Source organism: Penicillium diatomitis (genome assembly GCF_028827545.1).
Source record: "Penicillium diatomitis strain IBT 30728 chromosome Unknown utg000017l_segment0_segment0, whole genome shotgun sequence".
NCBI classification, from domain to species: domain Eukaryota; kingdom Fungi; phylum Ascomycota; class Eurotiomycetes; order Eurotiales; family Aspergillaceae; genus Penicillium; species Penicillium diatomitis.
In genome coordinates this window covers 196,774-222,175 of record NW_026623190.1, presented here as the reverse complement: position 1 = coordinate 222,175, position 25,402 = coordinate 196,774, and the positions used below count along the sequence as shown (strand labels likewise).

Genomic DNA, 25,402 nt, shown 5'->3' with positions numbered 1-25,402 from the left:
TCGGGTGTGATACTTCAAATCCCAACAAGTCCCGGGCCATTGGTGTAACTAACCCTTCATCTCTTTTTTTAAGTTTCGCCGATAACGTGAATGTTGGGATCAGAAGACCGAATATATCGCACGTCATAAGAACAACCTTACTATACCTGCCATGGTACTTTGATGTGCTCTGATCCTCTTCATGGTCTTGTCTTGATTTGAAAGAGGAGTTTTGTCTTTCCATGGAACAAAGGCGCCCGATGTCTTGCATCCACAGGGTATGAGGGAAACCCCATATATTCAAAACAAATCTCTTAAAAAAATATACGTATCAACATGATATTGCAATGGAAGATCCCCTTCCACTGCCATGTCGAGCTCCAGGCAACAACAACCTTTTGTGGACAGTTTTTGCCTGGATGAAGATGGGAAACATGGGGTGAGAAACACAATCGCTGCCTTGTATATCAGAATTAGGTATTTTGCTGCCCTGGGTACCTTCCAATTGATATACCCGTCAGTCACTGGGACCTTCTCAAGGTGATCTTTGATCCTCGTGGGGGCTGAATGGCCGCAGCGCCACCAAGAACTAACTAGGGCCGTATTGTTGGTAGACCAGTACTACTACTGCCTCTTGTCCAATTTCTCTCTTCCCCGCTCCGACCCTTTGTCCAGCAACTTCATTTCAAACACATCCCGACTCAAGTTTCAAAGTCTGCTTTCAAATCCAAGAGCTTCGTAAGTGAACGTCTTTATCCTCGCTTTTCTTTCCGCTCTCTCTTTGACCGCTCGAACTCCGCGCCGTTTCCGCTGTTACGCCGCCGCCGCCGCCGCGACCGCCGACATCTTCCGTACTCTGTTCTCTAGCTAACGTCTACCTCTTCCTTCTTCAAGACGTCTACAGTGACGTGATAAAGTCAAAATGTCTTCTCAAATTACTCTGACTAGCAGCGATGGTGTCGACATCTCCGTTGGTAAGTCATGTTGTCTGCGCATGTTCTGAAGCAGCTCCGCCTTCGGATTCAAACCCCGCCGCCACCATCACCGCCGCCGCTGACAAGAGCAATCAGACCGCACCGTCGCCGAGCGTTCGATTCTCATCAAGAACATGCTGGAGGATCTTGGCGATTCTGGGGAGCCTATCCCTATCCCGAATGTGCGTGATCTCCTCCATCCTCGGCGCAAATACAGGCGCCTTGCAGCCATTCCACAACGTTCCTACTCACCACTACGATTTCAATCTTGCAGGTCAATGAGGCCGTCCTCAAGAAGGTCATTGAGTGGTGCGAGCATCACAAGAATGACCCCGTCACAGCTACCGACGACGATGACAACCGCCGGAAGACCACCGATATTGACGAGTGGGACCAAAAGTTTATGCAGGTCGACCAAGAGATGTTGTTTGAGATCATTCTTGTAGGTTACTGGACCACCTCCTTGAGGACATATGGCATAGCACATGATTAGCACATGATGATTGGGATTCAATTCTCGATGGGTTCGGCGTGAAGAATGTGCCTGAGAATACAAACTAATCTGTCGATACACAGGCGGCCAACTACTTGGACATCAAGGCCCTCCTTGACGTCGGCTGCAAGACCGTCGCCAACATGATCAAGGGCAAGTCCCCCGAGGAAATCCGCAAGACGTTCAATATTCAGAACGACTTCACCCCCGAGGAGGAGGACCAGATTCGCCGTGAGAACGAGTGGGCTGAAGAGTGAGTTCCGACCAAAATCCCAACCCAGCAACCATGACACTTGCACGTGGGCAACCCATTCAAGCCGGGACCTATTGCATTTTTTTTTTGTCCCAACGCTCTCCCCACTGACACCCGCCTTTTTTCTCTCTTACAGTCGTTGAACGGCTCGACACTCGTCAACCTCGGTTACCGGGACTTTACTTTGACGTATACGGGTGCATTTCCTTTGTGGCTAGTTCCTTCAAAATTTGAGAAAAGGAGGCCTTTGCTTTTTTCTTTGTTCCAACGCCCGTGCAAACTCACGAATATTATTACATACCCCTCACTATTGCAATTTACATCGGGCTTTGCAATGAGCAAAACAGGGAACCCCACTTAATGATCAATCAGATTCCACTTCCTGATCCTCACCTTGAGAGATGGTTCTCCTTGGGTGTCATTCGTTCTACACCTCAACTGCCGAACTCTGATTTCCATGAGTTTGTCATGTCAGATTGCTTGTTTTGGAGCAGCGCGCTTAGCCCGTGCAATTCGAAAATAAGTGATCTGCTCGTATACAGCTACTAGCCACTTCTCTCCCCCTCATCGTGACGCTAGATGCTTTCCATTTTGCCCCCCAACCCAGGAGCACGTAGGTATCAGAATTCCACAGAGCTACAAGTAGGCTGGGTGCGCCACACTCGCTGGACCCCCGGATCCCGTCACGCCCTCGAAAACCAAGGTGGCTCGTAGGACTTTCAGACACCACCAGTTCAATATCTATGAGTCCGCATCTCCAGGTGGGTATCAATGTCCGTGCCCATGTCCATGTCCACGGCTTTTGCCGGGATCAGGATGGATATCTAATGTAGGTCTCCAGGTATGTACCAGGTTAAAGTCTTGAAGATCGTGCGCCTGGTTGTTCTAGCGACCTCAGGTTTCGAAATGCTCAGGATTAGGTTCGAGCTGATCTACCGAGCTTGTTGGTACCTTGTTTTTGGAATACGCGGTAGTTTTGTAGCTTGGGGGAGCACCCCGTACTCCGGGGTTTACAAGTATCGGCGTGATTTGTACACAACCGAAAGGAATGACTGCAGTTGGTGGGCCGTACTCGTATACGGCGTGGGTATGAGATTTCACACAAGCGGCGATTGCCCCTCTTAGAAGGATGGGCCCGGCCGAGCGTGGATCGACCAGCTCAGTCTACGCGTTTGAAATCTGCAACCAGTGCAGACACGCATGTTCAGACATGTCAATTCAATTCCGTCATATTTTTGTAGTAGGAGAATAAAACCCTCTCCACCAAACCAATCGTCGGACCGGGGTAATATGCCCACTGCCCCCTCAGAAACATACAGAATCCTGCGTGCTTTGCAAAAATAGAATTCCATCTCGTTGAATTGGAGATGGATGCAACTGTCGTGGTGGTTGAACGACACAGTGCCAGGACTCGAAATGGTCGTTACTTTCATAGTCGGGGTACAAGACTGAAAAGAACGGGAGAGCGCGACGCAAGAATCTTTACATCCGTGCCGGCCGATGAATTGGACTCGAGATAAGACAGTTGCTGGATTGAACGTAGTTTCTTCAAATAAACTAGAGCGTTCAAAAACGCGGGACAGTGTGACTGAGAGGGGTGGGCGAGATTGCGTCGTCAGAATATCGAAATACACAACATCGTTGGTCCGGGACTGGATTGCTGAAAGAGACCCGGGTGGGAGGTGTCCGGGACTAGTTTAGATACCCAGACGGGTCTTGCGCCAGTGTCGTCGCTTAGCGTTGTATCTGTTTGAGAAGGCGAATGTCAGTCCAATGCTACCATGTGAAGGAATTGCGGAGTTTTCGGTGCGATTTGATGATTCTCCGCAAGTCGTTGAGGAAGCTTCGCCTTGACGTAGTCCTATCGAGCGAATTTTTCGACGATCTTTGCACGCAAGTGCGCATGGAATGATAAGAGCGCAATTTACCTGATGGTGTTGCCGGTGCGCAGACGAATCCACTGGGGGATGGGGCGGTTCTGGCGCTGAGCTTTGGCAAGCTTCTGCTTGGTGCGGAAAGTCTTGTGGCTCTACATGGCGGGAAAAAGTTTCAAAGTCAGTGATGGCACAAAATGTGAGATATCGCGACGGCGGAACTTGGGCGAAAGATTCGGCTGGCAGGATTCGATGTGGATTCGGCGATTATGGTAATGTGAACTGACCGGCATCTTGAAGGCTTGGGCGCGACAGCGAGCTTGTTTGATGGGAGAAGTTGTCGTCCTTCGGGAGGCAATTGATTTGTGTGCGGCAGGGCTTGGCTTCGCTTCGGCTCGGTCAGGTGACGAGACAAATGTGGGGCCTGAGGCAGGACTGCGACTTAGATGCCTGGGGCATACACATAGCGATCTCCAGACACCTGAGGCCCCTCTACCCATCTGCTCTTCTCTTCGTCATAGTCCGGGATGAACCCGGACACTCGTACGGTGGTAGCCGGTTACCAGTAGCCAGTGTCAAGTGGCCACTAGCCAGCCGCCCTGAGGCAGAACACTTTTTGGATTCTACTTTCTAGTGTTTGGTCTGGCGCAATCTTCCTTCACCTTTCGGTAGGTACAAAGGCATCAGGATTGATCACAGACACAGACGATTTGTAGGCAGCGGGGTGTTCTCGAGGGCTGGTGACTTGAGCGGACTTTGGAAGGCCTGTAATATACAACACTCATGCTTGCCTGAGAATCTATCGCTTGTCGGCCATTCGCGCTTTGAGATGGTCATCATTCGGAGACTTGAACATTTGACAGCGGTTACCAGATACGGTATGTAAGGCGCGCAACTGATCCTCGACCTCGAGCAAATGACAGACGCTTCGGCAGACCCACTGCCAAAAAGGGTCGTTGCAGACCACCGCTACTAACTTACTAAGTTACTCGCTTTTACGAACTCGTCTAGATTGTAAGCTGCCATAACAGTCAGTAACTGACCAAGTACTAAAAGAATGACTCATCCATTCACACAATCATTTATTTTGATCAGTTTGACGAGGACCTCATCAATCTGCACATCGATTACATGGGACTTTTGTATAAAAAAAGTAAGTTATCGCAGCTACGTAGTCGAGTACGTACATATCTTTGCATAATTGTAAGTCAATCGGAGTTCCGGTCCAAGAATACGCCGACCCCGACCAGGGACAATGCACGGACCCAAGCCATCATGCTTGAGGAGTTTGGACCACTCCACGCCTCGCCTCTCTGACGCGGCGGGCCTCGTCCTCGGACTCATGGTCTTGGGTGATGTCGGTGGGCCGACTGAAATTCAGCATTTCAGCCTCCTGTCGGTAACGGAGTCTACCGTGGCTTATGCCCGCTGTCAACCTATTCTGACTCTTAGCAGGTGGTGATATAGGAGGATAATTCCCAACCGCAAGTCCCCATAATAGGGATGAGACGGTCATCCTGTCAGAGGTGAGACGGGTTTAGGATTTCGGACATGAGTCTCGGGCACAGTAGGGTTGGATGCATCTTTGACGTAGTGATCACAGGATTTCAGGCACTCTGGTGACTGCTGATGACTGCTGATGACTCTTGACGAGAATTTCGTGGGAGGGTGTCACCGTCAAGACAATCTGATATGTCTAGCTAATTGGAAGGTTGCAATTCCCTCGTATTCGGGTTCACTGTTGCGGAACTGCCGGGGGTCGATTGATGATTCAAGGTTAGGTACTGACTACCTGCTCTTGGCCATTGTGGCACGCTTTCCACAGTTGTATATGTACCTCTTTGGCGCATCTCTTTGGCGCATCAATGCAGGCTCTGCGTCATGCTTGTCGCTAACACCTATCATGCAGAGGCATAAACAAGGACATACAGTATCTGATTCTGCAGTGCTTTCCGTGGTGACACGATAACCCGGTAAGGGGCTGCACATGGTACGTATCTTATCTCGTCTTCTTCCGGTGGTCTGAATCTAGTCAAGCACGGAGTGAGCCTCGCCGATGCTAAAACCTGAGATCTCTTCAGCCTAGAATAGATGCAGTTTTGGAAATAGCTCCACTGCCTGAGCCTGGACTTTCTCAGGAAGCTCGCGCCAAGCTTCTTCGCGCTTGTTTGTACGTCGTCGGCGGGTTCAACCATTACAAGTACTCATCTTACACTACTGATGGGCTCGACTGATACCAGAGTAAGCTGATCGCTTTCGGGATCACATCGTAGGTGCCGAACAAGATGATCAGTGATCCCAGGCTTTGAGAGTGGATGACAGGAATTCCGACTGATGCTCCACCCGGTAAGCAGCCCGAGCAGCGGGGTCTCAAGTGCAGTGGTAGTACATTTGTCCAACTACCACAGTACATTAGGTAGTCGGAGACTCGTTTTGGAAGGGTAGTAGTTGATCATGAAAAGCATACTGTGGTTGACCACGAGCCACGACCCAGCAGGCCACGACGAGATTGCATAATCTGACAGATCGCGATGCACACGGCTTAAAAATGATCGATCCCCGGTAACCTACTTGCGTGCGCTCGCATATGAGTCAACATGGGTTCGAAGAGATTCTGTCTTGTTCTCTGTGGGTACCGAGACACGTCCATCTCGAAAGCTCGATCGCTATACCGGGTATTAACTTTCCAGCAGGATGAACATCTGTGACATCTACGGTACTTATATGTGGAATGTACGACCACAAAGGTGCTCTCTACTACGACCAGTCACTAGTATCACTATCCAGCATCTCCAGTGTCCACTGTCCACTGGTCCAGTGCCACCCAAGCGGGGACCAACCAAAGTTATGCAATGATCCACAACTTGAATCATACAGCATCCGCGTCCGTCAATCGACCCAATCGAGAGGAGCCAAATCACTCTTATGGACGGATGATGCAGGCGCGATCGCTTAAACCATCTTCGGTGCCCGCCATCTCCATTGTGCAGTGCACAAGACTAACCGGACACGAGAGACTCCGGTCTCCATCAGGCCCGGTTGTCTTTGATTTCGAAACGGTCCCCAATTCCGTATTAGGCCCCCGAGGACTCTAGAATGTCGACTGTAATCCCCCACATGGAAGATGATGAAACCCACTTTCAGTTAGCTCGCAACCCTTTCCTTGTACCGTAAATGCCTAGAAGGGTTCTGCTCGTGCCGACGGTGTCTGTTCGCTTGCTCGTCTTATTCCTAATTTGGTTTGGCCAGGGTATGGGAGTGGCCGTTTTTGTGGCTCTGACTACTTCAGCCTCTTTCCGAATAATCAAATACCAGGTAGTCCACGTAAGTCCGATTCAAATTAGCGAGCCTGAAGGACTTAGCGCAGGTCGAAGCCGGTAGTTGCTTGCGCTTCATAAAAAATAAAAAACAATAAACGAGGAAACTACCACTAAATCTTGCTTATACTACGACTGGACAAAATAGGAGCCCGTCGGGACAGAAATAGACACGCGCTCCTTTTATTTATGACTCGCGTCCACCAGGCAAAACCTTCCCCCCCCCCCTCTTCCTATGTTATCTCACATAAACATTCTCACCAAAGTTCACTTCCTGCTCAATTTCTAAATTCCTTCCCTCAGTGTTCGCTTCCAGCGGGACGATCATTTACCGACTGGACGAGTATCACAGCTTGCCGAGAGCTGGCCCACGGGTTGACCCCTCTCCATCTGCAATCAAGCCGATCGGCTGCGTCCTACCATTCCGTCTGGAATTCTCCGCGGTTCACCCGCCGTAATCGTACTGATCGTTCAGTCCGATCGTCATCACCACTGTCCGGTCCTCGACATCCCCAAACCAAGCTGGGTTGGATTTTTGATCATCAATCGTTTCAAATTCCCCCAAACCTCAACTTGTCTTATCTCGACGAACAACAACTATCGCTATCTCTCTTCTCACCACCTCCTATTCTGAAGCATCAGACCCCCCTCCAAGTGTTCTCGAACCGAGGTCTGGCTCCACTTCCAATCTAAAAAAAATACCCATCAGAGTGGGTCCATTTCTACACGCCCATTCCAGAGAGCAAGCATACCACACCATCAAAGACAATAGCGCTACCACGCGCAACATTCCTCTCTCGCCATGCAGCAGCCAGAGGAGGGCGCCGTCACGCTGGAAAAACTCCCCGATGAGGTGAAGGCGGGCGAGGATGTGATCGCGCCACAGGAAAAAATCGCCGAGAAGAGCACCGATTCTGGCTCGACACTGACCGAGAAAGCAAACGATCAGAAGGGAAGCAAGACGGCGTTGTCCCTCGACGACGATGCCATCTTTGCGCATTTGCCAGAAGACGAGAAGGAAATCTTGAAGAAGCAGCTGAATGCTCCGGCGGCCAAAGTTTCCTTCTTTACTCTCTACCGCTATGCCTCGGCAATGGACATTGTGATCTTGGTCGTTTGCGCCATTTGTTCCATTGCTGCCGGTGCGGCACTACCTCTTTTCACGGTGAGCCACCCGAGCAGTGCGACGACTCTGAATCTTTGCTCCGCCTGCGACGCTTGCTTTTCTTGCTTGGGTAATCTGTGGAGAGCTCAGTACTAATTTTTATTTATTTGTGCTCGATAGATCCTCTTCGGTTCCTTGACGACTGCCTTCCAGGGCATTCAGTTGAAGACAATTAGCTATAACGACTTCGAACATCAGCTGACCAAGAACGTCCTCTACTTTGTGTACCTGGGTATTGCCGAATTTGTGACCGTGTACATCAGCACCGTTGGTTTCATTTACACCGGTGAACATGTTACGCAAAAGATTCGCGAGCGCTACCTTGAAGCCATCTTGCGTCAAAACATCGCCTATTTCGACAAGCTTGGCGCCGGTGAGGTCACAACCCGCATCACGGCCGATACCAACCTGATTCAAGATGGAGTCTCGGAGAAGGTCGGTCTCACCCTGACAGCACTCGCTACCTTCGTCACGGCTTTCATTGTTGCGTACGTCAAGTATGCGCCACTGGCGGGTATCTGCACGTCAACCATCGTTGCGCTGCTCCTCGTGATGGGCGGTGGATCTACTTTCATTGTCAAGTACAGCAAGCTCTCGCTGATAAGCTACGGTGCGGGCGGTACTGTGGCGGAAGAAGTAATCAGCTCCATTCGCAACACCACGGCCTTCGGTACCCAGGACAAGCTCGCCAAGCAGTACGAGGTCCACTTGCGCACCGCCGAGCGATGGGGTGTGCGTCTGCAGATGGCTCTGGGTGTGATGGTCGGAGGCATGTTTGGAATCATGTTCCTGAATTACGGCCTCGGTTTCTGGATGGGGTCCCGATTTTTGGTCCAAGAGAAGGTCAATGTTGGACAGGTTCTGACCATCCTTATGTCCATTCTGATCGGTTCGTTCAGTTTGGGAAATGTCGCTCCCAATACTCAAGCCTTCACCAGCGCCGTCGCTGCGGCTGCCAAGATCTTCAGCACCATCGACCGTGTCTCCCCCATTGATCCTACTTCCGATGAAGGCATCATTCCCGAACATGCTGCAGGCGAGATTGAGTTCCGCAACGTCAAGCACATCTATCCTTCGCGCCCCGAGGTCACTGTCATGCAAGACGTCAGCCTCCACATCCCCGCCGGCAAGACCACTGCACTGGTCGGTCCCTCGGGCTCGGGTAAATCTACGGTCGTGGGTCTTGTTGAGCGATTCTACATGCCTGTAGGTGGTACTGTCTTCCTTGATGGCCACGATATCCAGACTTTGAATCTGCGTTGGTTGCGTCAGCAGATCTCGCTTGTCCAGCAGGAGCCTGTGCTATTCGGCACGACCATCTACAAGAACATTCGCTACGGTTTGATTGGCACTCGCTATGAGCACGAACCCGAGGAACGGGTTCGCGAACTGATTGAGAATGCTGCTAAGATGGCCAATGCTCACGAATTTATCATGGGTCTTCCGGAGAAATACGAAACCAATGTCGGTCAGCGTGGCTTCCTGCTATCTGGTGGTCAGAAGCAACGTATCGCCATTGCTCGTGCTGTCGTCTCCGACCCTAAGATTCTGTTGCTTGACGAGGCAACATCTGCCTTGGATACTAAGTCTGAGGGAGTGGTTCAGGCTGCTTTGGATCGTGCCGCTGAAGGTCGCACAACCATTGTCATTGCCCACCGCTTGTCCACCATCAAAACTGCGCACAACATTGTTGTCTTTGTCAACGGTACCATCGTCGAACAGGGCACCCATGATGATCTGATCGAGACAGCTGGACCGTACTCCAAGCTTGTTGAGGCTCAGCGCATCAACGAGGAGAAGGAGGCCGACGCTTTGAACGAAGACATCCTGGACGATGACTCTGATGATTCTTCGCTGAACAAGCAACATCTTGCTCGCGTCAAGTCTGTGGCAAGCGGCTCAACACCCGTTAGGGATGAAGAGGCCGAGGCCATGTTCCCTGAGGATATCCACCGTGAAAATACCCGCAAGTCCGTCTCCAGCATGGTGCTTGCCAAGTCGGGCCCTGAAGCCAAACCCAAGTACTCCCTATGGACTTTGATTAAATTCATCGCTTCTTTTAACAAGGAAGAGTGGAAATACCTGGTCGTCGGTCTCGTCTTTTCGTGTCTTGCAGGCGGTGGTCAGCCCACTCAGGCCTTCTTGTACGCCAAGGCCATTAGCTCTCTATCCTTGCCCCCGTCCCAGTGGGGCAAGCTCCGTTCCGATGCCAACTTCTGGTCTCTGATGTTCTTGGTCGTTGGTATCGTTCAGTTCATCACTTTTTCGATCAACGGTATTGCCTTTGCCTATTGCTCTGAGCGTCTCATCCACAAGGCTCGTAGCAAAGCCTTCCGTTCCATGCTGCGTCAGGACATCAACTTCTTCGACCGCGAAGAGAACAGTACTGGTGCTTTGACTTCATTCTTGTCAACCGAGACCAAGCATCTCTCCGGCATCAGTGGATCGACTTTGGGCACAATTCTCATGACCTCGACAACCTTGCTTGCGGCCATTGTCATCTCTCTGTCCTTTGGCTGGAAGCTCGCCCTGGTCTGCATCAGTGTCATTCCTATTCTTCTGGGCTGTGGTTTCTATCGATTCTACATGCTTGCGGCATTCCAAGCTCGCTCTAAGCGTGCCTACGAAGGCTCTGCCAGCTATGCTTGCGAGGCTACCTCTGCCATCCGTACCGTTGCATCGCTCACCCGTGAGGTCGATGTTTGGGAGGTTTATCACGAACAGCTGGAGAACCAGGCCCGTGTGAGCCTCAAGTCTGTCATCCGGTCCTCTGTCCTGTACGCTGCATCCCAAGCACTGGTCTTCTTCTGTGTTGCGCTTGGTTTCTGGTACGGCGGTACGCTGTTGGGCAAGGGTGAATATGACACTTTCCGATTCTTTGTCTGCTTCAGTGAGATTCTCTTCGGAGCTCAATCGGCGGGCACTGTGTTCTCGTTCTCGCCTGACATGGGAAAGGCTAAAAACGCCGCTTCCGAGTTCCGTAAGCTGTTTGATCGCCGTCCCACCATCGACACCTGGTCTGAGGAGGGTGCCACGGTCGATCATGTCGAAGGAAACATTGAGTTCCGTGACGTGCACTTCCGCTACCCCACCCGTCCCGAGCAGCCTGTCCTCCGTGGCTTGAATCTGAGTGTCAAGCCCGGTCAGTACATTGCACTGGTCGGTCCCAGTGGTTGCGGAAAGAGTACCACGATTGCCTTGCTGGAGCGGTTTTACGATGCTCTCTCCGGTGGTGTCTTTGTCGACGGCCATAACATTGCAGACCTCAATGTCAACTCGTATCGCAGCCACCTCGCCCTTGTCAGTCAAGAACCTACTCTCTACCAAGGCACTATTAAGGACAACATTCTGCTCGGTATCGCCGAGGACAATGTTCCTGAGGAACACCTCGTGAAGGCCTGCAAGGAAGCCAATATTTATGACTTCATTATGTCTCTCCCCGAAGGGTTCAACACCATTGTTGGTTCCAAGGGTGGTATGTTGTCCGGCGGTCAGAAGCAGCGTGTTGCCATTGCCCGCGCCCTGCTTCGTAACCCAAAGATTCTCCTGCTCGACGAGGCTACCTCTGCTCTGGACTCTGAGTCCGAAAAGGTCGTGCAGGCAGCGCTCGACGCTGCTGCCAAGGGTCGCACAACGATCGCAGTTGCTCATCGTCTGAGCACCATCCAAAAGGCGGACATCATCTATGTCTTCGACCAGGGCAAGATTGTGGAGAGCGGTACACACACTGAGCTGCTGCGAAACAAGGGCCGCTACTACGAGTTGGTCAACTTGCAGAGTCTGGGCAAGACTCACTAGATCATCAAAATCTCGCAGTCGAGTCTCTTCTTCATCCTTATATGCTAATATTTTCCCCATTCTCATATGATACCTCGCCGTTGCATTGTATACCTCATTTAACCGGCAGATTTTCGATTTCATACCCTTTCAATCACTTTCTCCCATTTGAATAAAGCAAGTTGATTTTTCTTTATTTCTTGATCATTCTTCTTCTTCTCCTTCTTCTTGTTCCTCTCAACTCCCATGATTGCCTCTTACCGCATCTATTCTCTCATCCTTGCAGACCTTGTACGCCTGGCACCAATCTTTACCTGTCTCCTGTTGCACCTAGAAATCTCTCGATTAAGCAATGAGGTATATAGACTACTGGGCGGACGCGATCGATTGGTAAAAAATCTACTCTGCCCCTCAATGTTCATATTCTGTTTTGTTATATACGAGGTCTTGGGGACCTGACGACATCTCCCATCATTTGTTCGCTTTATACACAAAACTTGTCGCATGACCGACTTTAGTATTCGATGAGTATCTCTATAGACATACCATGATATCCCGAACTCAAACCCTTTCGTAAGGCAAGTTGGAAAAGTAAGAAAGAATGTAAGAAATCAATTCAGTAATCAATTCGCCCAGTAACCCACCTACGGAGACCCGAGATTTTCAGAAAAGGCAAAACCGCCACGTTTGAGTCAGTCCCCCTCATGCACCCCGAACTCCTTTTGCACCTCCACATGTCGCACCCCTCGCGCCTCTGCGATCAAGCCCATCAGACCTTGTGCGACGTCCTTGATCTCATTGTATTCGTGCAATAGGCGGATATGCCGCTTCACAGTCTCGGACGGGTCATTTCTGTCGGATGTTAGCTTGTCATTCTGCATTGCAATCTGCTTTGAGTCTTGCTGCTTTCGATATCGTGGTTCGCCTGGCACCGAGCGCCAAGTCTCAGGAAATAACTGATACGACAGTGCTTCTTTTGATTTGGCGCTGGGCTAGCGTCTACGGCGGTAACAGCATATCCTGTTCGATGTCGGATGTACTGTACTTGACTTACTTGAGACTTGATTTGAGGGTAGCAATTTCGGATTCTAGCTCGGTTTGCTGGACTTGGAGGGTGCTTATTGATGTGCGGAGGGTTTCCTATGAATGCGATGGTGTTGGTACGGTCCAGACGTGTTGATGGTCTTGATGAGGGCTTACAAGACGCTTGTCGGCTACTTTATCGGCCATGCTGCAGCTTCGTGTGGCAGTTGACTTCGGATTGGGTAGAATCGTCGACCATGCCCATACTTCGATTATCTGAAGCTACTTTGAGTGGATACTGTGAGTTTAGTTGCGGTGAACTGGAAGACGAGGCTTGTCCCGTTCTGGAAAGTGGACCTTGGATCGCGGCGGGCCTGTCGACTCTGACATGGTCACGTGGACTGGGATGGAGTCTTGAAGTATTGTAGCTGACGCGCAACCCTCAAACAGATTCAGATTGCAGTTCAGCCGGGGTAGGATGACCCTCGTCAGGGTAGGGTCCAGTCCACTTCCATTTTCCGTAAGTCTACAGTAAATTATTGTGCATAATCTGCCGTAACCCATATGGTTTCATAATGTTCAGTGTATTCCGACTCTTACATATGTAATACATGCAGTATCACGACCTCAGTGACGGAGCTACTTGTTTACCTAAAATAAGTAGCTGACTTCCTTTGATTAGCTTAATTTTACCAAAGGTACTTAGTGTCAGGATAGAGAACTCGAATTCTTTGTATCTTGATACAAAGAACTTATTAAAATAATAATATTACTCATTAACTGCGGAGTCGCGACTCGAATGTGAAATCTTGCTGTATTACTTCCGTCACCGAAATGCGACCGTAATATTTACATGCGTTGAAGTATGGAAGAAGTTTTGTTTCGATCACGGGATCTAGGGTACATAGGAAAAGTACAAGTGGAGCGGCCCCTACCTTGACGAGGGTCATCCTACCCCGGCTGAACTGTGAACACCACAGATTGAGCTTGTTCGTGTAAAGTCTTGTAGAAAGCCAGCTAATTGATTCGCTTTCATGTTGAAAAGATTTAATTCTTGGTTGATACAAAATCAAGACATGACCAGTCTTTATATTTAGAACAAAATCCAGCATTGTACAGGGTACAGCACTATAGCTGGTAGCTGCTGAGCTGATAGGTACCACTACTAACTTACCAAGTACCAGCAGCCTTTCCTTCCGTTAGGAATCGGATGCGGCGGATTGGCAGCGGATCGTTAGCACGCGGATGGCAGATGGGCAACTTACCCGGTTTCACCCCAGACCCCCCCCCCCCTTTGATTCTTCCAGATAAACCCCCCTCGGTCAACTCTAGATCTCCAGCTTTTTGCTGTCTCGCAGGGCACTGCTGTGTTTCTCGAAGTCCACACGCGCCCACCATGACCTTCTTGCGACAGGGTTCCCTCTTGGCCCTGGTCCTGCTTGCTGGTTTGGCATTCGCTCATGGCGGCCATGAACAAGTCCCCGAAGGCGAGGCCATCTCGCTCGAGCCGATTGTATGTGCCTAGACTCCTTGGGGTCTTCCACTGTGCATACTGATGCGGTCGCATCGTTTAAACAGCTGGGTCTAGCTGAGCGACATGGCTAATCTCTCATTCTAATGTAGGATGCGACACTATGGACACATATTCTTCTCATGGGCACTGCCTTTGGGATCATCTTCCCTCTGGGTATGGTTCTTGGAGTACGTTATGCCCACCTTCGAATTACTTCAAGCTGTTCTTTCCCGTGGTTCCTTGCTGATGACTCGATCTCTTCTTCGAACCCTACAGATTGTTCGCTCGCGCTGGCATGTTCCCGTCCAAATTGTTGGCACAATTATCGCTGTGCTGGCCTACTTCCTCGGTCACGCTCACAAGGGCCGTCAATTCGGAAAAAATGCCCATGCCTCCTTCTCAAATTGGTTGATGCTGCTCTTGATCGCGCAGATTGTCCTGGGCTTCTACTTGAAACTGCACCTCGAAAAGGCGGGACAGGGTCGCATCCGGTGGATCTTCGTCCTGGCGCACGGCGTCATTGGCAAGATCATGCCCATTGTCAGCTGGACCCAGATGCTCTTTGGTGGTATTGCGGCCCTGGGCTTCTGCCAGGGTGACCACATGGGCCAGTGTCTGGCGCACTTCATTATGGGCAGCGCCTTTATCGCGTATGGCATCTGCTTGACTATTCTCCTGCTTGTCGGTCAATACTGGCTGCGCCGCACTGGCCGTAGTCAAGAATTCTTCGATTCGCTCATCATCGCCGCGTGGGGATGTGTCAATACCTTCACGGAGCATCGTTGGGGGGGACCGTGGGTCCATAACGACCTCCAGCACACTACAATGGGAATCGTCTGGTGGTGCGCTGGTCTTTTGGGCATGTGGTTGAGTCGGAACCGCAACGGTCGTCCGAAGCGGAACTTGATCCCGGCCATTGTGATCGGTCTGACCGGCTACGCGATGTCGGCGCATACCCAGACTTTGATGATCAGCACCATGGTCCATAGTATTTTCGGATACACCTTGATGGCCGCGGCCCTGACCCGCATCATCGAAATCTCCTTTGTCCTGCGCGACAAGGACAACGTCAGCATGAGCGGTGCCGATCCAAACAGCTTCCAATATTTGACGCCGTTCTTGCTCTACGCCTCTGGATTCTTGTTCATGGGCGCAACGGAAGAGCAGATGCAACTCTTGAGCCAGGCGGGCATCATGCATGTGTCGTACATCTTGATTTTGTTCAGCATTGCCTTTATCCTTTTCCTCTGTAAGTGTCATCTAGTTTCTGCTTGTTTCTCTTTCACCTGGGTCCCTGGCATCAGCGCTAATCAACCCTCATAGTCGTCAACATTCTTCTCCACATTTATGCCGTTCACGCTTGGCCTGAAGGTGCTCCCGAAGAAGACGAAGCCGAAGGCCACAAGTACGCCGGCACCAACGGCGGCTACATGAATGGTCGCACCCGGGCACGCACCGCCGATGCCCAGCGCATCTCCGACGCCGAGGCCTTTGAACTCGAGGGCCTGATGAGCGATGACGAAGACGAAGCTGGAACTTCCATGCATCCCAAAAAGAGAACAGACGAGGAGATGGGTGCCAAGGAAGCTTCTCGTGCATAGACGGTCAGCTCCGTGCTTTTACGTCATGATACCTTCATGAAAAAAGAAACGGGGGGTTCGTGGCTAATCTTGTGTCTGCCCTTTTTTTGTCTATCCTATTATAGGCCACGGCCACCTCATTTGCATGGTTTTCCCTGGCGTTTGGAATAAGAAGGACTCGGTGGTGTACCACTAAATAGTATATCGCTCATTTGAATGGACATATTAATCGTGCTCAGGGTCATTGAGGGTGTATAAAAACTGTACACTATGAATACGAGCATCGCTGCGAAGCGGGACTTGTCTGTTGCCAAGACATCGATCTATTTTGAAGACTATTTTTAAACGCATCATGATACTGTACAACAAGTCCGTCTAGATTGGGGAAAAAGAAATTCGTCATCTTCATGTCAATGGCTTCTTGCCGTTGAAGATATGCCATTGGATCCCAATAGATTTCGATCATGCTCCTCATAATCCAGGATTCAAGGACGGATTTGCGGGAAGATCTGCGGCACTGTTAAGAACGGCGCTAGGAGCGGGATGACTCGCGAGATTGGTGATAGTCGTTGGGTTCATGGGAATCGGGTTAGCCACAGGTGGCACAGCGGCTAGCGAGCCAACATCCATTTCGGGCGGGAAGAACGGATGCAAAGGATAGATAGGCCCGGCCAACTTCTCTCCATCGAAGAGCAGCATGTTCTGGAGCGGCTGCTCGCGCGCAGACAGGACATTGATCACGTCTTGGGCCAAGGCACCGCCGACAAACGCTGCCACGGGGCTGAGCTCACAGCCAAGATTCTGGAGGAATTGGCGCAGGAAAGTAGAGTCGAGAGTTGCGAGGTCCAATTTCAGTTCTTGGTGACTTTCCCGCGCTAGCCGTGTGAAGACTTCGAGATCTTGGTGTGCAAAGCTGGGTCTGCGGCCAGCGGAGATTTTTTCGAATTCCCACAATGCGCGGAGACAGCTGAGCAATGGCGTGACTTGCTTCCGGCGGCGGGGGTTGTTGGTGAATTCTTCGGGTAAAGGGGAGGTATTGGCTAGCTGGAGTGGGGAGTACGTTTCGCGCTTCGTGACCAGCTCGATGACTTTGTCCCTGCTTCCTTTTTCGCTTTTCTCGCCCTCGGTCTTGGCCGCCACGCTTACGACGCTTCTCGTGAGTGTTTCCTGCTGTCGTGTTGGGCCGTTGGACTTCTCCCGCTCGATCACAAAGTCATGAGAGATGAGATCGGCAAAGACATAGCCGTAGAGTCCGTGCAGCCCAGCTGCGTAAAAGGGTCGATTGGCGATGCGACACGCCGCATTGATTGTGGTGTAGGAAGCAAAGTCGAGCTCGGTCGCAATTGTAACGTCAAATTGACTGAAAAAATCGGGTTGTTTGCTGCGAACGTCGGCTGTGTCAATATGAAGCTTGACTCGGGGGTTCATGCGGTGGATTTGAGGGCCGGCGACCTCGGCACGCTGTTATTCAATAGTTTCAATATCAGCTCCCTTTGGCCTTGGACACAAGAGCATGTTCGCAATGGGCGAAGGGTGCCAGTACGTTTTTCCCTTGCTTGATTACGTCCTCATTTTTGTATGCTTCCTCCAGGAAGAAAGATGCGTCCAGATCAGTCGCGGAGACGGGCTCGTGGTCGATAATTGTGAGTGATCCAATGCCGGCTAGGACCAGGTTCTTGGCGATCTCGTTGGCGAGCGCTTTAACCGTGATCAAGAGGATATTTGATGACCGAATTCTGTCGGAGAAGTTTTCGATTAAAATCCAACTCACCTAGTACTTCGGCTGGTCGGCTCACGAAACTCACTTCTCTTGTGCTTGCACACCCCAAAGCCGGATCTGCCGGTCATAGAGCGCAATCTCATCTAGGGTCAACTTGAGTTAGAACTCCTCTCCTTATGGCCTCGTCAAGTAGATATCACATAGTATCTTGAGGATCTCTTACCTGCGCTGATGGTATTTCCATTCTCCACTTCTGCCATTTTGAGGGACACTTTGCGGGGAGTAGTGAGAGAGGGGACCAGGGAGCTCTTCAAGCTTTCCCCACAAAGGTATGATCTAATCTGTAATCACGTGCATTGTTACCACTGTCTCGTAGCAGGTGCAGTCGGGCGTTGGCTTTCCCTTCGTCCACATGATTCTCCCTTATGACATCTTTTTGCATTTCATGGCCTCATGCACCTCTGATTCCGGTGCATTCTTCGTTGGACAGTCAGCAAACGTCTTATCTCTGTGATAACCCAAATTCACGCCCCCCTCTTTCCTGGAAGATATCGTTCACAGGAAGGCAATCGGGCACTTTGGGAGTGATATCCGCCCGGACTTACCCACCAAGATGGTATGTTTCGAATCTTCATGTTTTGCCTCCAATATGGCTTGCCCCACGATCTTGCGATTCATTCGGACAGTCTTGACACTCACATAGTCAGGGAACTCTGGCAATCCGCCGGGGAACTCTCGGAACTCGAGAGATTCAAGCAACTCCGGCAATTACGATTATCCTCCAGCATCGCTGCCTCGACCCCCTAATATCTTTGATGGTTAGCTTTGTGAATACCTATCTCGTAAACAGTATTCACATTCTCATTTTTGATAGAAAATCCCAGCAACCAGCAAAATCCATTCTTTCTCGACCGAAATTCGTCGCCGCAGCGTCGTTTGCTCGAGCAAATTATCGAGACTCGGCGCGTTGAGGGTGAGGTTAGGCTGAGGGCGGAACTGGATAGAATCGCAACGGAACCGCAACCGCCACCACCGATGTGGTTCAATTTTGAAAATCTTGACGAAGATTTAGAAGATTTCGAAGCGTTCTTTCAAGAGAACCGGCGAGCCCCAACCTCTACCAGGCCATCCAATCGTGAAGGCCTGCATTACCTGCGAAGTCTTCTGCAATCCGAAAACAGCAGGTTCAGCGCCGAAGAAACAAGCCGCGCGTTAGAGACACTGGATCAGGAGCTTGGTGAGTTTGACGCCTTCACCTCCGGATGGGACTCATCGCGAAGGCCTGGTGGCACTCGCTCTGAGTCAACAGCGTCATTCAGCATTCCTCGCCCGCCACCAGTTGAATCCGTCCCGTCCAGATCAACGCGGAGAGCTTTGTGGGACTCGCAGCAAACTGGCTCTGGCTCCGGAACCGACAACAATTTGAATACAAACTCAGACCCTTCTCGTCCAACCACAACATACAGAAGTCTACGTCGTCGAACGGTTCGTCCTGATCTACGGTCTGCGAGCAATCTAACAGATCCGGTATCCTTTCCGCCCCTCATGCCTCAGTCCGCCTCTTCTTCCTCCGGCCGAGACAGCCAGGGTCGGTTGAAACGGCGAAAGCTCGATGCCGATGATAATAGTGAAGGTCTACGGGGATTTAACTATGGTCACAAAGGTCAGGTGGTCCCTGGGCCTCTGAAGATGGAGATTCTAAGCTGCGATGGAGGTACTTTCGATCCTGAGGGGGACAGTGGCTTTCCAGAAAATGTCCTCCTGAACGATCAATCAGTCTATTGCACCAAGTCCAGCCGCTGCAATATTGTTCTTCGACATCGTGGCGAGGCGCCTTTCTGCTTGAGAAAACTAGTTATCAAGGCCCCGCGAACAGGCTTTGACTCTCCGTACGTCTCACGCAAGAACCTTGTATTCATCAACTTGGCTCAGATCCATATCTCTAACTGACTTCGCAACAGTATTCAGGAGGGGATGGTTTTCGTGTCGATGGCAGCCGATGACATGCTTGCTCGCACAACCCAGTATCAGATCCAATACTCTCACACACGCCGTCGACGTCGCTACAGACGGTCAGGCTTGCAGCCTTCTCAAGAATATTTCAACTCTTACCAAGCCCCTGTGCAACCCTCTGAACAAGGTTCCCTCACAGCCCCCGCAACAAATTCATCGTCCGAACTCGTACCCTCCGGTCTGGATGGATCGGCCCCACAGTCTCACATCCGCTTGACTATTGACTACGACGAGAATTCCGACGATCAGTCATTCGCTAATCACGACGACGACGAGGGTCCTTCTGTAATGGAACTTGAGACAGTCGCAGAGGATGAGGACGAGTGCCTGGAGAGCTCAGACAGTACGAGTGATGACGAGGATCTCGACGATAGCACCACAGGTAGTGTCTATCGTCGCCGCGTCGAGTTACAACGACAGCAAAGACGTCGTTTAGCTAGTCTTGTGAATCCCCTGCCGCATCCTTCATCGACTTCGTCCACCGCTGGTGCTGAATCATCATCGAACGGTGAAATCATGAAACCTCACGCACGTTTCTTCATCGAGCGTGAGAAGAGTATGGTCAGCATCAGATTCGATCCACCGCTGTATGTCACTTCTTTCTCGATTCGAGTAATTGCGTGCTTTTGATGACTGATATGCTTTAGCTCCGGTCGTTACATCCTGATCAAGCTTTGGAGTCCCCGCAGCGACGGCAACATCGACATCCAAAGTATCATTGCCCATGGATTTGCCGGGCCAAGATTCTTTCCCAGCGGAGGTCTTCGGTGAGGCTGGGAAACATGTGGTTGCAGCGTTAATGTGTTACGACGATTACGAATTCAAATGAAACGACGCTTCGGGCCAGTCATGCAGTCTCTCAACCGCCGTAGCTGTCGTTCATTCTGGGGAGTAGCTTTCGAAGGTTACCTGTGTCGAGGTATTATTAGGAGTCTGGATTTTGTCACTATCACAGCTTCGCATGGCGGTAATGCCTCGCTCCAGGACTTCTGTGTCACGAAGCTGCGATGAGTAAACCAACGAGACAGCCACGCTTGTTAACGTGAAGGCAGATGCCAGCATGGCCGTCTGGCTTCGTGGCGGCACCAAGTTCCGGAGCTTAAACCTTGATGAGCGGCAAGGGTCCACCACGCTAGACCAAATTAGGTGATTGGCAGGATGAACCAAGATAACCTTGTTTTTATTTTGCCGAGAGCCAAGCCACGCAAAAGCCGAGGCTGTCAGACTCACCACCCTGTAGAGGCTGTGACCCGAGAGCATCACTGCCCCGTGCACCTTTGCTCTTGACATGATTCTGATTAGCTGGCAGCGTTCTGTGTGCGCTCACACCTGTACGACGTATAGACCTCTTTACAACTTCAGCTGGAACGATATTCATGGTTCATTCATCGGGTCTAATACATGATCGCAGCAGGTATTCTATGTTGCTAAACGAAAGGAAGAACCAAGTGGCTATCATGTTCTCCCCCGGTGTGAATCCAGTGCTTTCCTTTGTTCCGAATGTGCTCGGTTGTTCCGAAATTTGAAAACCCTTGGTAGAAGCCACTCACAGAGAGTTGCAGACTCTCGCCCGCTTCAAATTCGATACCCATGCACCAGATTCCAATCTCCAACCGAACAACTGTGCCTGGCTCCACTTTCTTCTCCTCTACGTGAGTGTAGTAGGGCCAGTTTGGATGCATTGACTTGGAGGGATCAATCTCGCGATTGGATGCCCTCAGAATACCCGTGGGACCCTGGTAAAGAATTACCTCAATTTGCTTATCCTCGGGAATATCGGCAATCTTCTTGATGGGAAGATTGGTCCAGGGGATGTTGAGGTTGAGCAGACGCTCTCCTGTTGCGGAAATCTTATTCAAGACGAGGAACACATCCATGTCATCGTACTCGTCATTACGCATCCAGAGTACAGCTTTGGGTATGCCGACGATCTGTGTCCGCTCGCTGAATGTATATGTGAAAGTTGCGGTGTCCTTGGCATCCTCGGAGTTGTATGAGATGGTTCCAGCTGTGGGACTTGGTTTATCCAGGCTCAGGCCTCCGTCGGCTGTGAGATACGCCTTGCGGTAGCTTGTGCGAGGAATCGGGAAGTCCTCTTCGATCACGTTCGCGATAGGCTCCTTTTCACCGAATCGGAGGACACTCATACGAACTTTGGGCGTCGATTCCCAGTTGTTCTCCACCCCCTTGAGGTATCGGTCAAAGAATGAGAGCAGTTCCTCTGTGCCTTCGCGGTTGCCCCAGATGTCGTACCATTCTTGGTATGGATGCCACCGGAGCCATTTGTGAGGGGTGTTCACCTCCATCCATCCCCGGATGGCTCCCATACCGTGCATGGTGTTTGTGTATGTGCCAGTGATATAAGTCGGGATATTGATCCTCTTCATGTCTGGTCGCTTGTCGTTCCACCAGTCGTTGGCGCCAGGATGCTCCTCGAACATCTTTCGGAAGCTTTCCATGCCATTACGACCGCGCAACATCCATTTCACGATGAGGTGATCGAAAAGATCGCCACCATATATACCACCCCGAGCAAATTGCTCACGGTACAGATCTCCGCAACCTTCCCAAGGGGCAATGGCCTTGAGAGATGGCGGTTGAAGGGCGGCAACGAACCATTGGATGATTGCCAGATGTGAGTTGCCAGCCATTCCGACGTGTCCATTGCACCAAGGCAGCTTGGCAAGCCACTCGATGGTGTCGTATCCGTCTTCGGCCTCTTGAGTACCCATGATAACCATGCGCCCTTCGGAGTCAAAGGCTCCTCGTGAATCAATATTGATGATGGCATACCCGCGGTCCACAAAGTCGGCTGGATCCGGTGCTTCAAACTTTTCCAACCCACTCAACGTGCCATCAGGAATGCCAAGGTTCCAAGGGCACATAATGCGCAACGAGTCAATACCATTGAATTTCTTGCCGAACGGGCCCCAGCAAAGAATAGCTGGCACGGAGCGTTCCGGAGCCGAGGGCGGTCGATAAATGTCGGCGTATAATTTGCAGCCGTCTCTCATTGGGATGGCAACATCATGCTCGACAAGAATTTCACATGATAGGGGCCTCCCACCAGCAGCAGTGACATGTCCGACTGGGAGAACTTCAGTGCGTGGACGCATCCCCTCATAGCCGCCATGGCCAACTTCAGGCTCCTTCAAGTCCTGATGAGGCACATTGACATTAAATTTGACGGTCATTCTGAAAAAGAGATGGGATTCGACGTCAAACAATTGATTTCTTCCTTGCTTTTCGCTTGGAAATCAACTCGGATTGTTTTTTATTGTGATTGACTGTATTTCCGGAGGGCGTCTTGCGCATAATAAATACGCTTCTCTGATTTGCCTACATTCCGCGGTCCGGTTCGCTTCGGTTCGGTTTTGCGGGCGCATCTCGGCAGTTGAGGAGTTGAGGAGTTGAGGAGCGATCTCAGCGGAGACCCCAGAATTCAAGTGGAGACACAACATTCAACCCCAGGAAAATGACCCCGAGATGCGGCAGTAATCCCAGGCAAGGTGAAGTCCTCCACTTCAGCCAACTACAGCCACGAGGGTGGGAAGTATAAAAGTGTCGAAGCTTGCCCTATCTCATGAGGGCTCTTTGCGTGTGCGACGGTGACGCTACCTGAACCTCCACTTCTACTATTTCCAACAAAGACTGAACGGATTATTATCATTCAACATGGAGAAGTCCGACATCACTCATGTCGAGATCGCCAATGATGCTTCCCTTTCTGGGCATCCAGGTGATGGACAAGTTAAGCTCATGCGCGATGGCGAGGTGGTGTTGATTCCAACGCCAACATCTGACCCTAGAGGTATTGCTTCCAAACCTTTGCGGTATAGGTCCAACGCTTACTCTTCCCCGTCCAAGATCCATTGACACGATCGGTTTGGAGCAAATGGGTCTTCCTGGTCATCGTTTCCGCATGGAGTTGCACGGCTGTCGTCCTGGCCTCTGGAATGGGTTCCATCTTCACCTCGATTCTGGCATCCTATCCGGGCCAGGAAGCTCGAGCCAATGATCTTATGACCTATCCAACTCTGTTCATGGGGATTGGAAACCTCATCGCCATGCCCTTTGCTTTCACCTGCGGACGTCGACCGGTCTTTCTTGTCTCGATGGTTTTGCTTGTCGTTGCCGGCATTTGGTGCCAGTGCTCGACGAGTCTTGGAAGCCACATCGCCGGTCGGAACATCATGTCCCTTGCCGCCGGTCAGAGTGAAGCCTTGTCGCCAATGGTCATTCAGGAGATTTTTTTCCTACACGAGCGTGGCCGCAAGGTTGGATGGTTCATTTTCATCCAGAACATTGCCGCCGGCGTCTTCTTCGTTGTCTCCACCTACATGGTCAGCAGCTGGGGATGGCGGTGGTGGTACGGATTCTTCAACATCATGAATGCCGTCATCGGTATTTTTGCTTTCTTGTTCCTCTTCGAATCCAAGTTCGACCGCACCGAGGAAGCGATGCGCGGTGAGCCGGTGCTGAACTCCAAGATCGCGGAACACCAGGCGGTTGTTGAGGAGGTTGAAGAACCCACGCCACGCAGTTGGAAGAACGATCTCAAGCCATTCTCAACCAAGCCTACTCTGCGTGAGATACCCACATTCTACAAGCAACTGCTTCAGGGATTCTGTATTCCTACCATTCTTTGGCTCCTCCTGCTCAATGGTGCCCACCTGGGCGTGTACATATTCCAGGCCGCTACCTTTGCGGGGATCTTGACGGCTCCTCCCTTCGGCTTCAGCTTCGAATCTTTGGGCTACGTTCAAGCGGGTCAGCTTGTTGACTGTCTTGTCTTCCTGCCACTTCTGGCCTACGGAAGTGATCTGGTTATCAAGCATCTGACCGCTCGCAATGATGGCCTCTACAAGCCAGAATACCGTCTTCCGGTCATCATCATCCCCGTGATTGTCGGTGTCATTTGCAGCGTCTTTTACGGACAAGCTGCTGCTCACCCTGAGAGGTATAGTCCAGCGGCAATTATCATCGGCTACAATGCGAGCTACTTTGCTTTCCTGGGAGCGAACATCGTTGGTATTACTTATGCCGTGGACAGCTTCCCTCTCCGCGCCGCGCCATTCTTGGTCGTCATCTGTGCTGGAAGAGGGTTTATCTCCTTCGGCCTGAGTTATGCCACACTGCCTGCTATCAAAACTGTGGGATATGACTGGACGATGGTCATCGAGGTCATAATCTGCGGTGTCCTCGCACTCATGGCGATTCCAGTGTACGTGTTTGGACCTCGTCTTCGAGTGTGGGCTGGAGCTTGGAGTGGCGGCAGCGAGGCGACGAAGTAGAAAGTCATCAAGCATGTGCCATAGTTTTTTTTTTTTTTATTCTTGAATTTTTTTTTATTTCTATTTCAAAAAGACGGCCCCTAGATTGGTTCTTTACACTAAGCAGTAGGCTGGTAAAATTTGTAAACATAAATTAGCGAAACTAGCAAAAAGCTTGAATTGTCTGTGGAGCAGTGATTCACAGTGGTTCCCTTACATGTAACGTTCGCCGTCAAGACAAGCAAGAAGTGTGTGCCAATGTACAATGTACAAAAGTCTTACGGTGGGAGTGCAGATTCTGCAAATCCGAAGCAATCAAAATCTGGGACTCATTATGTTCTTACTTCCTTCTTTTCGCTGACACATGCAATATTCGATTGAAGGAGCTCTCAACCATCAAATTGCTGCAGTTGTTTCACTTCCCCGGGACCCCAGCTTCCCCACAGTT

At 50.9% G+C, this 25,402-nt stretch overlaps 9 protein-coding genes across 9 annotated transcripts; 5 read left to right on the top strand and 4 right to left on the bottom strand.

Annotated features, from left to right (window-relative positions):
- Positions 1 to 901: 901 nt before the first annotated feature.
- Positions 902 to 1,703, top strand: skpA (SCF ubiquitin ligase subunit skpA; the record flags this gene model as incomplete). The annotated part of the gene is made up of 4 exons (XM_056939026.1): positions 902 to 953; positions 1,050 to 1,135; positions 1,228 to 1,395; positions 1,530 to 1,703. The coding sequence occupies 4 exons, from the start codon at positions 902 to 904 to the stop codon at positions 1,701 to 1,703; spliced, it is 480 nt and encodes a 159-aa protein (XP_056785748.1).
- Positions 1,704 to 3,366: 1,663 nt separating this feature from the next.
- On the bottom strand, positions 3,367 to 3,912 carry N7539_009430 (60S ribosomal protein eL39). Its single transcript, XM_056939025.1, has 3 exons — positions 3,861 to 3,912; positions 3,628 to 3,728; positions 3,367 to 3,445 (listed from the first exon to the last, which is right to left on the bottom strand). Exons 1-3 carry the CDS (start codon positions 3,864 to 3,866, stop codon positions 3,397 to 3,399), a joined length of 156 nt encoding a protein of 51 aa, XP_056785747.1. The 5' UTR covers positions 3,867 to 3,912; the 3' UTR covers positions 3,367 to 3,396.
- A 3,780-nt stretch (positions 3,913 to 7,692) lies between these two features.
- mdr1 (ABC multidrug transporter Mdr1) lies at positions 7,693 to 11,853 on the top strand (the record flags this gene model as incomplete). The annotated part of the gene is made up of 2 exons (XM_056939024.1): positions 7,693 to 8,055; positions 8,176 to 11,853. 2 exons carry the CDS (start codon positions 7,693 to 7,695, stop codon positions 11,851 to 11,853), a joined length of 4,041 nt encoding a protein of 1,346 aa, XP_056785746.1.
- A 671-nt stretch (positions 11,854 to 12,524) lies between these two features.
- Positions 12,525 to 13,062, bottom strand: N7539_009428 (SWI5/SAE3 family protein; the record flags this gene model as incomplete). The annotated part of the gene is made up of 3 exons (XM_056939023.1): positions 12,525 to 12,684; positions 12,887 to 12,972; positions 13,033 to 13,062. 3 exons carry the CDS (start codon positions 13,060 to 13,062, stop codon positions 12,525 to 12,527), a joined length of 276 nt encoding a protein of 91 aa, XP_056785745.1.
- A 1,189-nt stretch (positions 13,063 to 14,251) lies between these two features.
- Positions 14,252 to 15,969, top strand: N7539_009427 (Ytp1 family protein; the record flags this gene model as incomplete). Its single annotated transcript, XM_056939022.1, has 4 exons — positions 14,252 to 14,368; positions 14,479 to 14,556; positions 14,645 to 15,617; positions 15,692 to 15,969. 4 exons carry the CDS (start codon positions 14,252 to 14,254, stop codon positions 15,967 to 15,969), a joined length of 1,446 nt encoding a protein of 481 aa, XP_056785744.1.
- A 450-nt stretch (positions 15,970 to 16,419) lies between these two features.
- On the bottom strand, positions 16,420 to 17,928 carry N7539_009426 (E1 ubiquitin-activating protein AOS1; the record flags this gene model as incomplete). Its single annotated transcript, XM_056939021.1, has 4 exons — positions 16,420 to 17,409; positions 17,492 to 17,684; positions 17,754 to 17,811; positions 17,892 to 17,928. 4 exons carry the CDS (start codon positions 17,926 to 17,928, stop codon positions 16,420 to 16,422), a joined length of 1,278 nt encoding a protein of 425 aa, XP_056785743.1.
- A 353-nt stretch (positions 17,929 to 18,281) lies between these two features.
- Positions 18,282 to 20,452, top strand: N7539_009425 (uncharacterized protein; the record flags this gene model as incomplete). Its single annotated transcript, XM_056939020.1, has 5 exons — positions 18,282 to 18,284; positions 18,372 to 18,486; positions 18,543 to 19,557; positions 19,630 to 20,268; positions 20,329 to 20,452. The coding sequence occupies 5 exons, from the start codon at positions 18,282 to 18,284 to the stop codon at positions 20,450 to 20,452; spliced, it is 1,896 nt and encodes a 631-aa protein (XP_056785742.1).
- Positions 20,453 to 21,108: 656 nt separating this feature from the next.
- On the bottom strand, positions 21,109 to 22,875 carry N7539_009424 (CocE/NonD family hydrolase; the record flags this gene model as incomplete). Its single annotated transcript, XM_056939019.1, has 1 exon — positions 21,109 to 22,875. One exon carries the CDS (start codon positions 22,873 to 22,875, stop codon positions 21,109 to 21,111), a length of 1,767 nt encoding a protein of 588 aa, XP_056785741.1.
- A 481-nt stretch (positions 22,876 to 23,356) lies between these two features.
- On the top strand, positions 23,357 to 24,975 carry N7539_009423 (uncharacterized protein; the record flags this gene model as incomplete). The annotated part of the gene is made up of 2 exons (XM_056939018.1): positions 23,357 to 23,492; positions 23,549 to 24,975. The coding sequence occupies 2 exons, from the start codon at positions 23,357 to 23,359 to the stop codon at positions 24,973 to 24,975; spliced, it is 1,563 nt and encodes a 520-aa protein (XP_056785740.1).
- Positions 24,976 to 25,402: the final 427 nt, after the last annotated feature.

Bases quoted from the DNA above. Each gene is read 5' to 3' on its own strand.
- N7539_009430 (XM_056939025.1), bottom strand. The intron at 3,446-3,627 runs GTAAATTGCGCT...CTTCTCAAACAG, and splicing joins CGCACCGGCAACACCATCAG to ATACAACGCTAAGCGACGAC.